The 14279-nt window shown below is 36.0% G+C and overlaps 1 protein-coding gene across 1 annotated transcript; it reads right to left on the bottom strand.

The window, feature by feature from the left end:
• Positions 1-937: 937 nt before the first annotated feature.
• Positions 938-11325, bottom strand: LOC133175125 (collagen alpha-1(XII) chain-like). Its single transcript, XM_061310255.1, has 15 exons — positions 11220-11325; positions 8918-9296; positions 8266-8456; positions 7591-8157; positions 7197-7480; positions 6835-7114; positions 6736-6753; positions 5814-6371; positions 5693-5719; positions 4696-4891; positions 3118-3288; positions 2500-2696; positions 1850-2413; positions 1485-1535; positions 938-1018 (listed from the first exon to the last, which is right to left on the bottom strand). Exons 1-15 carry the CDS (start codon positions 11287-11289, stop codon positions 951-953), a joined length of 3621 nt encoding a protein of 1206 aa, XP_061166239.1. The 5' UTR covers positions 11290-11325; the 3' UTR covers positions 938-950.
• Positions 11326-14279: the final 2954 nt, after the last annotated feature.

Here is a 14279-nt window from a genome sequence, read left to right as displayed (position 1 = left end):
TGAAGGAAAATATTCCAAAAAAAACAATAGCTTTCTAAGATGCTTTTTCAGAATGTTTCATGTATTTAACAGCGTTTATAAGGGGGGGGGGGGTGAAATATGCGAGAAATGACACAATAATCCAGGAAGACTAATGACTTCAAAAATCGAAGATTTTCTTTTTAAAGCAGAGACTATATAAATAATGTAGCAAAGTCCTTAGAAGAAAATTGTCAGATAGATGTTTTCCGAGTTTGATGCTGGCAATATCAGCATTTTCAGTGTGTATTGAGCTTTGAAATATTATATGAAGTTAATAACATACAAATTCTCAATAAAGCAACACCCAAAAGGGAGGGTTTAGCCCCTGCATTTGCCAGAGGTCAATCTTTGGACCTCTTTCCTGGGGGTTTCTTAAGAACACTTGGTCTGCAATCCTAATTTAAATCTTAGTTACTGAATGAGTTCAAAAAGAACATAAAACTTCAAATGAGGAGTGTCTCATCAAAAATGTGTGACAATGGTTATAAAAATTTCCAGAAGCAACTTTATTTTGTAAAAGAAATAGGCGGCGATTAATTACAACATGTCCTGTAAGGATTTTACGTTGAAATTCAACTAACAAAAATGACGTAATTTAGAAATTTCACTTCTTTTCATTAATGGTTGAGATTTTGTCCATTGTTTAGTATTTTGGTTCGTAATTTTACATATAATGAATCCAATGGACCCAGGAATTAAATTGATGAAAACACTTGTCTGTATCCTTTTCTCATGTTTGTCAAATTGAAGATTCAAAATGTAACATATATTACGAAACACCCTGTATATATAGTCTTTATATAATCTCATGACATTGTACCATTAATTGCTTTGAGGGAATATATTGAACTTAACACAATGAACTTTTTAAAAAATGCATCTATCATGGTTTCATCATTGTTTATTCTACAAAACACTTATATTAAGCCTCATCCAATTATGTCCAATGTGGTCAGGGTAAAGTCAGTGACATAAATTTCTCCCTCCGTCGTTGTATCTGCAAAATATTTTTTTTCTTCAAAAATTCAGAACTCATAATGTTTTAATCATTTTGATGTTTTTTTTTTCAAAGAAATCTATAGATTTTATCTAAAGATAGATGTTATCCAAAGGTATTTCGATAAGGTATTTTTTCCACATCTTGGAAGTCCTTAGTTTGTAGATATATTTCTTCATTATGACTCAGCATTTTTTAAAGAAACTTGACTTATTCTATATAAAGGAACCCTTTAAGTTTATTTTGAGGTTTATTACAATTAATTGTATCTAAATATCAATCGTCCACTGAGTCTTATTTTCTTGAAATCTTATAAGTTGATATATTAAAATATGTATTATTACGCAATCACTTTTGGCTTTCAATTATATATTATAATTAACTCTTTCCTTTGTACACACTCTTCAGTACAGTATTTATATTCTCATCAGAACAGTTTATGTATTCTGTTGCTAGGATAACAGACCTGTGACCATGGGAGTTGTAGAGATTATCGATGCCACTGTCGTGTTGACACCTGTAAAAAATCAAACAAACCTTATTACCGACGATGAAGACAAACCATAAAGCTTGAAATTGACCTTTACCTAACTTCAGCCTTACCAATGCTTTATTTGAAAATATGGCCAAAGTGAAATTTTTGGACAAGATAAACTGATAAAAGACTGACCAAAACACATCCACTGATATTAAGGGCATGATAATTCTGAGTCAGACGGATCAGATATGGACTCTGTACTTGAACTCGAAAAGTTCTCGAGTGCCAATCTTTTCCAGACTGCATAAAAGAACTGTCATTTGATACCAATAAACATAAACCAATCATCCTACCTTCACACGCTGCTTTTTTAACGTCCTCTTTGATAGTCTGAAGTGCGTCAAAATTCTTGGTGGTGAAAACGTGATTGGGATCGGAAGCAATAGCATTCAGTTCTGAACTGTCCACATTCGAACCAATACCGATAGCGACGACAGTTGCCCCGGAAGCTTTCAGCAAATTAGCCTCCGTCAAGGTGGAGCTTCTGTTTGTAGATGTACCATCTGTTAGAACGACGACGAAGAGAGAAGAATTAGATCGCGCCCCATTCACTGGGAGAATATTATGTTCCCTGATATACTTCAGCGCTTCCCCCGTCTGAGTTGAACCCCCGACATTATCTGTCTTCTGAATGGCATCTAGAATGGGTCTTTTCTGTGAGTACTGGTTCAGGTAGAAGTTATTTTGGACCATAGAGCCAAATGAAACAACGCTGAATTGAACGTTGTTGGGACCGACAGGGAGATCTCGCACAAACGACTGCACCAAGTCCAGTTGCTTCTGGAAGTTGATTGGTCCTTCACTTCCGGAGGAATCCAGTGCAAAGATGATGTCAGCTGTCTGGATAAATCCACACGCTAGAAAGGAATATAAGAGTATAAAGCGGATTTTGTTATCAATCACAAAAGAGATATACAGTATTTAAGATAAAAATATAACTGACTTTGACAGGAGGTAAACGTAAGTTCTGAGTTAAGTTTGTTTAAGACGTCAAAGTTAGCAACAGAGAAGACGTGCTGTGAGTCACTGGCAATGCTATTCAATTCTTGTTGGTTGACGCCGGATCCAATACCGATGGAGATTACCTTCATATTTGATTGGGATTTCAAAGATGTGGCTTCTTGTATAGTTCTGGCGTGACTGAAATGATGTGAAGAAGAAATTTATTCAAAATACTAATCTTCATTATGGTGCTGCTATATAGTCACATATGCAACTTTAACTCTTTGTAATATAATACATGTACATGTATTGCATTTCAAAATTGAAAAAAATCATTTGAAGACGCAGGTACACATCAAGTGCAATTAAGTAATTTCAAACGGCAAATGCAAGCGGTAAATGCGTTCACTCAGACCAAGGATTTATTTCACGATAACTTTTAATATATGCAAAATTTAAATATAATTAAAGCAACACATGAAAATTGGGCCACTGTAAGATATAAAGATGTGATTGATTCATTTTAAGGCTTTTGTTTTATTTATCAATTTCACCATGTGAAGACGTAAAAGTAAACCCTCCAAGCTGAACTTTATGGTTATAATCAAATTAACATTACTTTATAGACTGTCCATCCGTCATTACAACCACTATCCTGCTAGCATTAGCTCTGCCACCGTGGGACGGAAGGAAGGCCTGTGTTCTGGCATACTGTAATGCTTCATCCGTGTATGTTGCTCCGGCGTCGTAATAAATACCAGAAATCGCCGCCAACAGAGCTGTCTTGTCACTGAAAGGTGCATATATTTAGTTTGAGATGAAAGGCTTAAACAGTTAAGTACTAAAAGAACAAGATGTGTTTGTGAAACACTATGCCCCCGTATGGCAGCTTATGTCGAAGGTTAAAGTTTCTCAAATGCAAGTCAAAATCCAGGCCAAAAGATAAAAAATGTTGATACCAAAAGAAAGATCTTGTCTCGAGGAAAACACCTGTGGAATTTGAAAGACCTGGAAACAACTGTTCAAAAGTTATGGTGAAGGTTAAAGTTTTTTAAATAAAAGTCAAACGTCAAGGTCAAGGTCAAAGTGGTTGGTATCCAAAGGAAGATCTCGTCACAAGGATTACATATGTGAAGTATGAAAGCCCTAGCACCAACCATTCAAAAGTTATGGCCAAGGTTAAAGTTTTTCAAAAGTAGGTCAAACTCCTAGTTCAAGGTCAAAGGGTCAAAGTGGTTGGTATCCAAAGGAAGGTCTTGTCACAAGGATTACATATGTGAAGTATGAAAGCCCTAGCATCAACCATTCAAAAGTTATGGCCAAGGTTAAAGTTTTTCAAAAGTAGGTCAAACTCCTAGGTCAAGGTCAAAAGGTCAAAGTCGTTGGTATTCAAAGGAAGGTCTTGTCACAAGGATTACATATGTGAAGTATGAAAGCCCTAGCTCCAACCATTCAAAAGTTATGGCCAAGGTTAAAGTTTTTCAAAAGTAGGTTAAACTCCTAGGTCAAGGTCAAAAGGGTCAAAGTGGTTGATATCCAGAGGAAGGTCTTGTCACAAGGAATACACATGTGAAGTTTCAAACCCTAAGCTCCAACTGTTCAAAAGTTATGGCCAAGGTTAAAGTTTTTCAAAAGTAGGTCAAAGTCCAAGGTCAAGGTCAAAAGGTCAAAGTGGTTGGTATCCAAAAGAAGGCCTTGTCACAAAGAATACACATGTGAAGTTTGAAACCCCAAGCTCCAACTGTTCAGAAGTTATGGCCAAGGTTAAAGTCTCATAAAATTTTGCAAAAGTGGGTCAAACTCCAAGGTCAAGGTCAAAAGGTCAAATATGATGGTACCCAAAGAAAGGTCTTGTCACAAGGAATACACATGTGAAATATGAAAGTCAGAGCTCCAACCAATCAAAAGTTATGGGCAAGGTTAAAGTTGACAACAGACAGACAGACAAACAGACAAACAAACAGACAAACAGACAGACAGGACAAAAACAATATACCCCCGGGACCTTTCGATCCGGGGGCATAATAAAAATTAAAGAATTGATTTCGAAACATATGCCATACTTGAAATTTTGTTGATGGGATACAAATTAATCTTTTTTTTTATTCGTCATCAATGAAATACATTCTTACGAAGAAATTTTCTATGGGTCTTTTCCTGTAAATTTGATAAGAGATTTTAAGTATTTAGTATTTACCTGTACTGATTAAGTTTAATTCTCTCATGAACACTGGTAGAAAATGTAGCCACGCCCACTTGTACATTCTGTGGACCAATGTCAAATTGCTTTGTGAAGTTCTGGACAAAGGTCAGCATCTTATTGAAGTTTATTCTTCTCTCGCTACCCGAGGAGTCCAATAGGAAAACGATGTCGGACAACCCACTTCCACATTCTGAAACAAATCGGAATATTCCCATTGTTAATTTTTTCAAAATACCTGCATGATGCACTATAGAATTATGCCTTGCTTTTTTACGAAAAAAAGTCTGGAGACAAAAAATTCTGTCACCCGAACGAAGTCAGGGGCTATACATGTTTTGCAATTCTTCAACCTATAATTTTGTCCGCGATTTTCGCAAATGGTTTAAACATTCTTAATGAAACTTCATAGTTTTATTATCACCAAGTCCTAGTTGTTCATACAACATTTAAAAGTTTATCATGGATACAGAAAAATTATGAAAAATTCAAATCACATTTTTTTTAGTAACTGCATCAAGTCCAGCCAATTCTTTTGAAACATTAAAAGATTAATCCTAATTGTTTCTTACATGCGTCAAGTCAAACTGATTTCTGAAGAAAAAAAAATATTGCCATGAAAACAAAAAGTGGGATTTTCCTTTTAATTCGATTTCTCTTCTAAAGTATTTCAATCTGCATATTATTGATTCGTTGATGTCTCCCCAAGTTTCTCGGGTTTAACATTTAATGACTGATGTTATCGTGAAACAACAATGAGTAAATTTTTGAAAATTTAAAATTTTGCAAAATTTTAAAATACATGTAGTAGTTGTTTATTCTGCTTTCAACTTTGTGGTGACTATTACTTTGCAATAAGAGAGTTTCTACTTAAGCATTCGTTTTATTTTCCATTGAAGTTAATGTGATTTTAAAAGAAGTTGAAAAGGCGGACAAACATGGAAATCTGAAGTTAACTGATAACTGAGTATTATAAATTCTCCATTTTTCTTACCTGGGTCTATAACAGGAGGGTTAGGAACTATAAAAAAGAAACGTAAATATCGATTATCCATAAACTTATTTTAAATAAACATGACAAATCATTCATAAAAGGAACAGTAAGTATAACTTACTGGCACATGCGGCAGTTTTGATTTCATATTGTATTGACTTGAGAGCGTCAAAATCACCTACAGTGAACACATGCTGCAAGTCCGTGGCAATACCATTCAATTCTGTCTGACTGACACTTTTACCAATACCAACAGAAATCACTTTAACACCCATATTTTTCAGTTCGTTGGCCTTTGCAATTGTTCTTGAAGTAGAATAGGACATTCCATCCGTTAAGACAATGGCGATTTTCTGAGCGTTAGGTCTACCTCCATGATGCGAGTAAAATTGAAATTTAGCACTGGAAAGACCAGAATCTGTGTGTGTTGTTCCACCAGTGTACGAAATGGTATCCAGTTTGTGTAAAATTGACTGCAGATCATGGTACGTGTTAAAATAAAACTGGTTTCTTGCGTAACTTGAATATGTAACCAGGCCAAACTGAACGTGTTGTTTTCCAATTTGGAACCCCTTCATGAAATCGGCGGTGAAGTTCAACTCTTTCTTGAAATTGTCGGCACCTTCACTACTTGAAGCATCCAGAATGAAAACAATGTCTGCTTCCTTCTCACCACATTCTGGTAACAATAAAAATCTAATAAATTTAATGTAAGAATAATAAACTTCGGTTATAATTAAAAGGTCAACAAAGTAAAGCAATTGCACTAAATTTTAGAATCGTAAACATGTTTTCCTTATGCATAATAAATATTTTCAAGAGTACTTAAACATATTTTACTTTATAATAATAAGACCAATCTACATAAATCCACTGATGCTAGTTTTAACAAAAAAGCATATAACTGGCCGACTCTTGCCGGTCCATGATGACAAAAACGTCGCAACAGTCTTTATCACTTAATTTAGGATGTGTTGATCTTCTCATTTGTAATTTGTGTTGCTTTTGCATAAATCCTGTGATGTGGTAAATTTGGTACTTACCGGTATTTGGCTTTTCATCTGTAACAAAAAGGAAGGGACATCAAGTTCCAAGTTTCTCAAAAAATCGGAGACATGGGATATTAAAACAATATTTCTTACTTCTGCAGGTTTCCATAGTCAATTCCTTTTGTAAAGAAGCAAGGGATTTGAAGTCAGTAGCAGTAAACACGTGATTTTTGTCGGTAGCAATTACAGTCAGCTCAGAACTACGCACACCCTGACCGATTCCTATGGTAATGACCTTGATGCCGTCTCTATGCAGACGGTCAGCCATCAAAGCTGTCGCCATTGGATCCGTAGACTGTCCGTCAGTCAACACCACCAATATCTTGGGCACACTTCCATCTCGAGCGCCATTTGCAGAACTGAAACTTTCATTCTGCAATAAACTTAATATCAATTTTTAATATTTGCTCTGTATACATAATTCTAGCAAAGTTAAAAGATCCATCCTTTCTTACCAGGGCAAACTTCAGACCAAGATCGGTGTACGTGCTTCCGGGGATGTATGGGACGTACGCAGTCGCATTGATAAGGTCTGTTTTATTTTGGTACGTATCAAGCCAGAAATGACCATGTGGCTTGGTAGAGAATGAAGCCAAACCGATCTGAACAGCGTCAGGTCCGATGTCAAACTTATCTGTGAAGTTTTGAACAAATTCCAGTTGATGCTGGAAATTGGCAGCTCCCTCACTGGCCGAGGAGTCCAACAAAAATACGATGTCGGCCTTGTTTCCTTCACAAACTACCAACAAAAAGAGCACTCTTGCTTTGAATGTGTAATATTTAGTATGCGATGACTTTTCTATCTTTTTTATATGATAAACGGAAAGCATTTATAATATCTTCGCTTACCATTAAAACCACAAGTGCTTGATTCTATGTTTGACATTACTGAGTGAAGATCATCGAAGTTGTCTACTTTGAAAACATGTTGCGGATCTGTAGCAATCGCTTCTAGCTCTGCCTTGTTAGCTCCGCTTCCTACACCAATTGAAATGACCTCTATTCCCATTTTGTGCAGCTTGTCTGCAGCAGCTGCTGTTGCAGTTGGCGAAGTAGATGATCCATCTGTTAGAACAATCACCCAACGTTCCACCCCTGCTCTTCCACCGTTTTCAGGTGTGAAGGTGTTGTTGGCGATGTACTCCAAAGCATCACCGGTGTGTGTTGAACCATAGTGATGTCTGATGCTAGACACAGCGCCCAGGACTTGGGTTTTAGATTGGTATTTATTCAGTTTAAATTCTGGGTGGACCCTTGAGTCGAAAGACACCACACTAAATTGTGTTTCGTTTAATCCTACGTTGTATTGTCTTACGAGGTTTTTGACGAATATCATCTGCTTTGAAAAGTCTGTACTTGAGATACTGGAGGAAGAATCTATGGCAAATACAATGTCTGCCACTGCTGACTGACAATCTGAGAAATAAAATTAATGATGTGTGTCAATGATAGTTGCAAACTCGTAATCTCGATGAAATGACAGAGATATATAATATCAACCTATGATGCTGATGAGAAACTTACGCAATGCTGCCTGCTGGCATGCAGCATTGGTGAGCTGATTTTGGATTGTGTTGAGCAGATCAAAATCCTGCACCTGGAATACATGTGCCTGATCACTAGCAATCGACTCCAACTCGGAATTGGATACTGAATTACCTATACCAACAGCAATGACCTCTACACCTGAACCGTGTAAACTCTGGGCTTGGAGTCTAAAGCCAAACAAATCAAGAGTTGCAATTTCACCATTATCTTATGAGAGAGTAGGTAAACGTATATTAAATATAGTGCCAGTCTTCAATTTAACATGCTTTCGTCATGAAGTACAGACTTAAACCCTATATTTCTCAGTTAAACACTGACAGTTCTGTTAGTGGTGAGCTGTGGTAAAATGAGATAACCGTACATATTACACATGAAATGGGAATCAGATGAATATAAGATAAGCCTTCAGTGTATCTTATACACGTAATAAACAATACGATAAGTTCATTTATCGGTCAGAAAGGTAATACATAGGTTCATAAGGCTTAAATTACATTATTAATGTCAAAGATCAAACAAAATCCATAATTTACTTTAAATTTTAATAAAGTTGCCACTATAAGTTTTAAACTTCTAAAACGGTCATTAAAAGTAGTCAGTATGTTCAAGATTTACATAAATAACATACAGTGTTTTTGAATGACTAGTTGATTGGCCATCAGTGAGTACGATTACAATCTTTTCCGCGTCAGCCCTTCCTCCATTTTGGGGTAGGAATGAGGTGGTCTCCGCGTAGCTGAGGGCCTTATCTGTGTAGGTGGATCCCGGTCTGTATGGCACGCTTTGAATAGCACTGATCACACTTGATTTGGTTGAATGTGCATTCAAAGAAAACGCGTTGTGTACTGTTGTGGCAAATGTAACTACGCTGATCTGGGTAGCATCGGGTCCCACACTGAATTGGTTGACAAAGTTCTCGACAAATTTTAGTTGTTTGTTAAAGTTAGTCTGCCCTTCACTGTAGGAGGCGTCCAGTAGAAACACGATGTCCAGTTTTGATTTACATCCTGAAGAAACAGTAAGGAACCAACCTTCGTAATATACTTCTGAACAGAACTAGAGCGCAAATTATTGCAGATATGGTTTTAAAGATGCAACTACTTTACAAACTGTCCATCCAGAAGGATCTAGGATTATCAAACCTTGTTAACTTGTTACCATTGGTGATATTTTGTCGGAATACTGTACATGTACAAAAAGGGTAAACCAACTTTTCTTGCGTGCGAGAAATGTCCGCGAATTTCGCTATATAGTTTTTAACTTGCTGCGAACTATTTATTTCATAGTGTATCTTTAAGAATAGTTCCTTAGTTGCCAAAACTAGTCGCTGGGGGTAAATTTTTAACTGACAGTTCGCGATTAAAAGTTGGGAATAATATAGTTGGTTTACAGTACGTATTTAAACGGAATTCACATTTTGGCGCCTTTCTGCATAAATTTACAAAAACCGCCCAAATATGTGATTCATACTGATATTTAATGAATACAGAATATTTAAAACAAATATCACAATACTTTTACATATGCACTGGATACAATAAAGTGCATGTACAGTACAGTGGATTTTTTATAAAGGTGCTGAATTTGGCTCATTTTAGCGGTTTGGTAGAAGCCCGCTAAAATTTCAATAGATAAATTTGTATTATTTGTATTATTGCTTATAAGTACTGAACGCATGAAGGATAACTTCGATTAATCCGTCGCTTAACATTTGATTTCTCACCTGGTGTTAGTTTTACTCAGACTCTTGTGTAAATCGGTATTCAAAATATAAAACGTACTTAAGACTCATATAGAAGATAAACTCCTCTTTTGCAACCCCATGGAGCTCAGTGTCCGCCAAAAAAAAGTTCCGCAAAATCTAGAAAGGTATTGGCTTATGATATCTGGAAAGCCAGAGAAGTGTGTCAGATTGTCAAGAGAAAACAGAAACTATGTAATAATTCGAAAGAGAAAAAATAAGGCTCCCAATGCACAGTTAGGATTTTTCTCGCGAATCTCATTGTCGAGAATCTTGAAGTGACTCTTTAGGATGATATGTGAAGATAAAGAACAGTTATATACTGTAGCTTAAAAAATCCTATCACACATTTCAAATTGAGAAGAGCAAAAAACAGACTCCTGAACACACCAGGACCAGGTACCATGGAGGAGTGAACATTCCCGATCACTACCGCCGTGAGTACTTTGTCTTAATAGAATGCAGATCCTTTTGTAGCAATCTCATTTGGGGGAGGGGAGGGACAATATATTCCTTGACAAGCAAACCTAACCAGATATTCTTTGACAAGAAAAAAACCAGGTCATCAAACGTTATTGATTGGGGAGAGGAGGGGTGTTGACAACTGTTAATAAGATTTGTCATCTAATACATGTATATAGTATTAGCAAAATTATAAGAGGGAAGGCCCCCTCTCTCCTGTGTTCCTCCGGTTTCTAAGGACCTTGGATGCACGCGTTAGAACTATCTTTGACCAAATGCTACTATTCTGAGTGTATAATTATGCAATTCAAGGACTTGAACGTGATAAGAAGCACCGGAAGATAAAACTTCTAGTATAATATCTTGAGGAAAAAGTTTTGCATTTGAATATCTTAAAAGAAGTTCAAATTGTATGCTTTACTATAATGACTGGGTAACAAAGTTACATAGCATAAACTATACTCAAAGAAGTACACCTGTTAATCTCCTTCCTGCTAGGGAGATAGCAATATACTGTATTCCACTGACACTATACATATTGATACCATGAAAAGAAATTTGATTTTACAATACAATATACATATAATAACGCATTTTGATAAATTCTTATAAATGTAGACTTATCCTCCAGCTATGGAAAAACCATCACAGTATTCTAATGAAATCATATACAAGCACTGGTGTCATAAAAAGAGAGGAATGGCAAATTTGGTTTAAGATAATTTACCTGTTGGTACCTGAGTCCACACCCCGGCAGTAAGTGCCACCAGCAATAAAGCTAGTCTCATTCCTAACATGCTTTCCAGTCTGTGTCTAGTCGTTCTAACTTTGTACTTATAGCACCAACACCTGGCTGAGAATGGTTGGATTATCAACACCTGTTCTCAAGGCATGGACAGAAAAGGACAAAAGAAAGCAAGGCTGTGTTTGCTACATGTATTATACTGCATTAGTAGTAATTGTTGTATCTTTACTCTATTTCAATTGCACGATATCTTTCGGAATACGGTGAAGTTAAGAAGCGATGCAGTGTATTTATTGAGCTACTCTGCGAGATGGGTTGAAATAAATATGACAATAGTAGACTCAGGAAACAAACGTAGATGAGTCTAAAGAAGAAGAAAAAAGAAAGAGGAACAGCAAAGATCCAGGAAGAGCAAAGATCCAGGGTTATACCTTCATAACCGCATTGCATCTCGTGTGACCTTACTTCCTAGTTATCCCGAAACCAAACTTTATCAGAGAACGACTCCATTAAAACGGCGTTATGTAACAAATAATGGGTGTTTACTGGTCCCTGAAGAATGCGAACGTGTGCCATCAATGGGGTTCAAAATTTCTTAGTTGTCCTGTGCATGTATGAGCGGTTCTAAACTTAGTTTTTGCAAGGGGGGTCAAGGATTGATTTGCAAGGTCTTAATCACTAATTGTCTTACAAACGAGCTAAGGGATGTTATGCAAAGCGACAAACTACTGTATGTGTACTTCAAAAAACTGGGCTTCATATTTTGAAGGCTTTGGCGCGGACACCGATGATTGCGTCAACAACCCCAGTGATTGCGCTAAATTTTGAATACGCCAATTTTTGTACACGTACAGTATAAGGGTTCTGAACTAATTATCGAAGTCTTTCTTATTTGTATAGAATGTCCTTTTTAAACGCCATTCACTTGGGTTACAAAGCATACTTAAGTAACCTTGACCCTGCTGTTCTACATCAGAGGATTAATCTAAAAAAATGTTCTATTCCAAAATTGTCGCCTAAACCTAGATCAAGGGATCATGAATAAACCTGAACATGGGAATGCTTCATTATCAGTATAACTAAAATGACCTTGCTGTGATTTTTTCCCGTTTACATTGTGGAATATTTGTTCGATGATTTAAACTCCAACGTTACACCAGGGTCCATATAATTTGAAGAATAAAACTTGAAACCTCTCAACCCGGGAATATTTACATATTAATATGATATATATAAAATTTCATGAAAAACTCCGAATCCCTTTTTTACCTGAACCGAACCCCAAAGGGCGATGTCCTGCAATACTTTGGGATGCTTGCATATCACTATAACTAATTAGGGTCTTGCCCTTCTTGAGATTGTTTAATATTCCAATGTAAAAATTAATCCCCTGTTGTGATCCCACCTTATCCCCATGAGGCTTTCATTTGAACATTCGCTTTCATTTGAACATTCGCTTGAATCTGCACTTCCTAAGGAAATTTGCATATAGATATGATTAATTATTGTTCTTCTGTTCTTATGAAGAACATTTTAAAAGAATTTTTGTTTTATATTTCCACGTTAAACTTTGGTCTATTGCGGCGCAAGTCTTCCCTACTTAGGGGGCAATGATTTGAACAGACTTGAATCTTCGCTACTTGAGGATGCTCACATATTAATGTGACTAATGATGGAACGTTGATACATGCATCCCCAAGTGAAACTTTGATCCCCTATTTTAGCCCAAGTCTAACCCCTGGGACTATAATATAACAAACTTAAGAAATAAGAACTTAAGAGAATACTTGCATACTAATATGACTAGTAGAACATGATTCTTCCAATATATCCCCAGGTAAAACTTTGATCCGCACTCAACACCAAGAGTCATGATTTTTACAACTTGCATCTTCACTATATCTGAGAATACTTTTTTATTAATATGAATAATCATGGTCCTGTTGTTCTTAAGAAGACATTTTAAAAGATTTTCCGATATTAACAGTGAAACTTTTCATTCTGTAACGTGGCCCCACTCTTATCCCGGTACAAACTTCAATCTGCACAACACCATTTCAACCCGACTATAATCATGACTTTACTGTTCTCAAGAAGATTTTTGAATGGCCCCAACATATTTTGTTTATTTTTTAATCAATCTCTCTTGTGGTTCGTTGTTTCAAATAATCTGAGTTCCTTCTGCGACAAATGACGGATGACATATGGCAGACGGAAGCCGAATACCCTTCAATCAGAAAAGCTCACAAAATCCTTGGCTCGGGTGAGCTTAATACTTATTTTTACTGTGCCTTTTCATGATCGAAAAAGACGACAAAAGGCTTAGTCAGTTCAACTGAGATGAGATTTTTACGCTTTTATGCCCTACTCAGACTCAAAGTTTAGAATTTTTCTTTCCAATTTTATCTAAAATTATACATATATTTTCGAATGATGACCATAGAACACCGTGAGGAGAAAACTTCTGGATTTTATTACGATAAAAACTTGCACCAAAGTCTTAATAAAATCTCATACATTAATGATACCGCTCTCCTTCCAAATTTGCAATGTCTGCCAATGAAACAGAATAATAAATGTGAAATGACATACTTGTGAACATATTAATTAGTTTTTTTGTTTGTTTGTTAGTTTGTTTTCCAGCTAAAATGATTATATGAAATCGTAATAAACGATGTAACAAACCTAAACGGTTGGTACTGTAGAATCAACAGTCGAATTAACACCTGTGAAAGAAACAAAACTAACTTAACTGAGCGATATTGTTTGAACATTTATATGATTACCGAATGATCATATTTTTCAAGTTTATCGGCATTAATCCGGCAAGTACTTTACAATATCATATTAAAAATAGAAAACCATCTCTGTATATCCCTAATTAGCAAAAGATCTAGATAATTATCGTTTACGTTATCGTTTACGTAAAAACCCATCCAAGGTAGAAAAATTTCATGAAATTGTTTTCTGTGGAAGTGTTACGTTCCTATTCCATGTTATAAAAATAGTGGTGGCACTAAAATTGTACATACTAGTAAAACG

The sequence above is a fragment of the Saccostrea echinata genome, unplaced genomic scaffold (assembly GCF_033153115.1).
Source record: "Saccostrea echinata isolate AGI-Se365-2 ecotype Australia unplaced genomic scaffold, CSIRO_AGI_Sech_v1 ptg000002l, whole genome shotgun sequence".
Classification (NCBI taxonomy): Eukaryota; Metazoa; Mollusca; class Bivalvia; order Ostreida; family Ostreidae; genus Saccostrea; species Saccostrea echinata.
Note: the sequence above shows the minus strand (reverse complement) of the source record. Positions and strands in the feature narration are given on the sequence as shown.

What these genes read in the sequence shown, in the direction of transcription:
- LOC133175125 (XM_061310255.1), bottom strand. Translation starts at nt 11,289, where the DNA reads ATGTTAGGAATGAGACTAGCTTTATTGCTGGTGGCACTTACTGCCGGG. An exon ending in CAAAACTGCCGCATGTGCCA is followed by an intron (nt 5,720 to 5,813) that starts GTAAGTTATACT and finishes TCTTTTTTATAG; the next exon opens with TTCCTAACCCTCCTGTTATA. An exon ending in TACAACTCCCATGGTCACAG is followed by an intron (nt 1,019 to 1,484) that starts GTCTGTTATCCT and finishes AATATTTTGCAG; the next exon opens with ATACAACGACGGAGGGAGAA.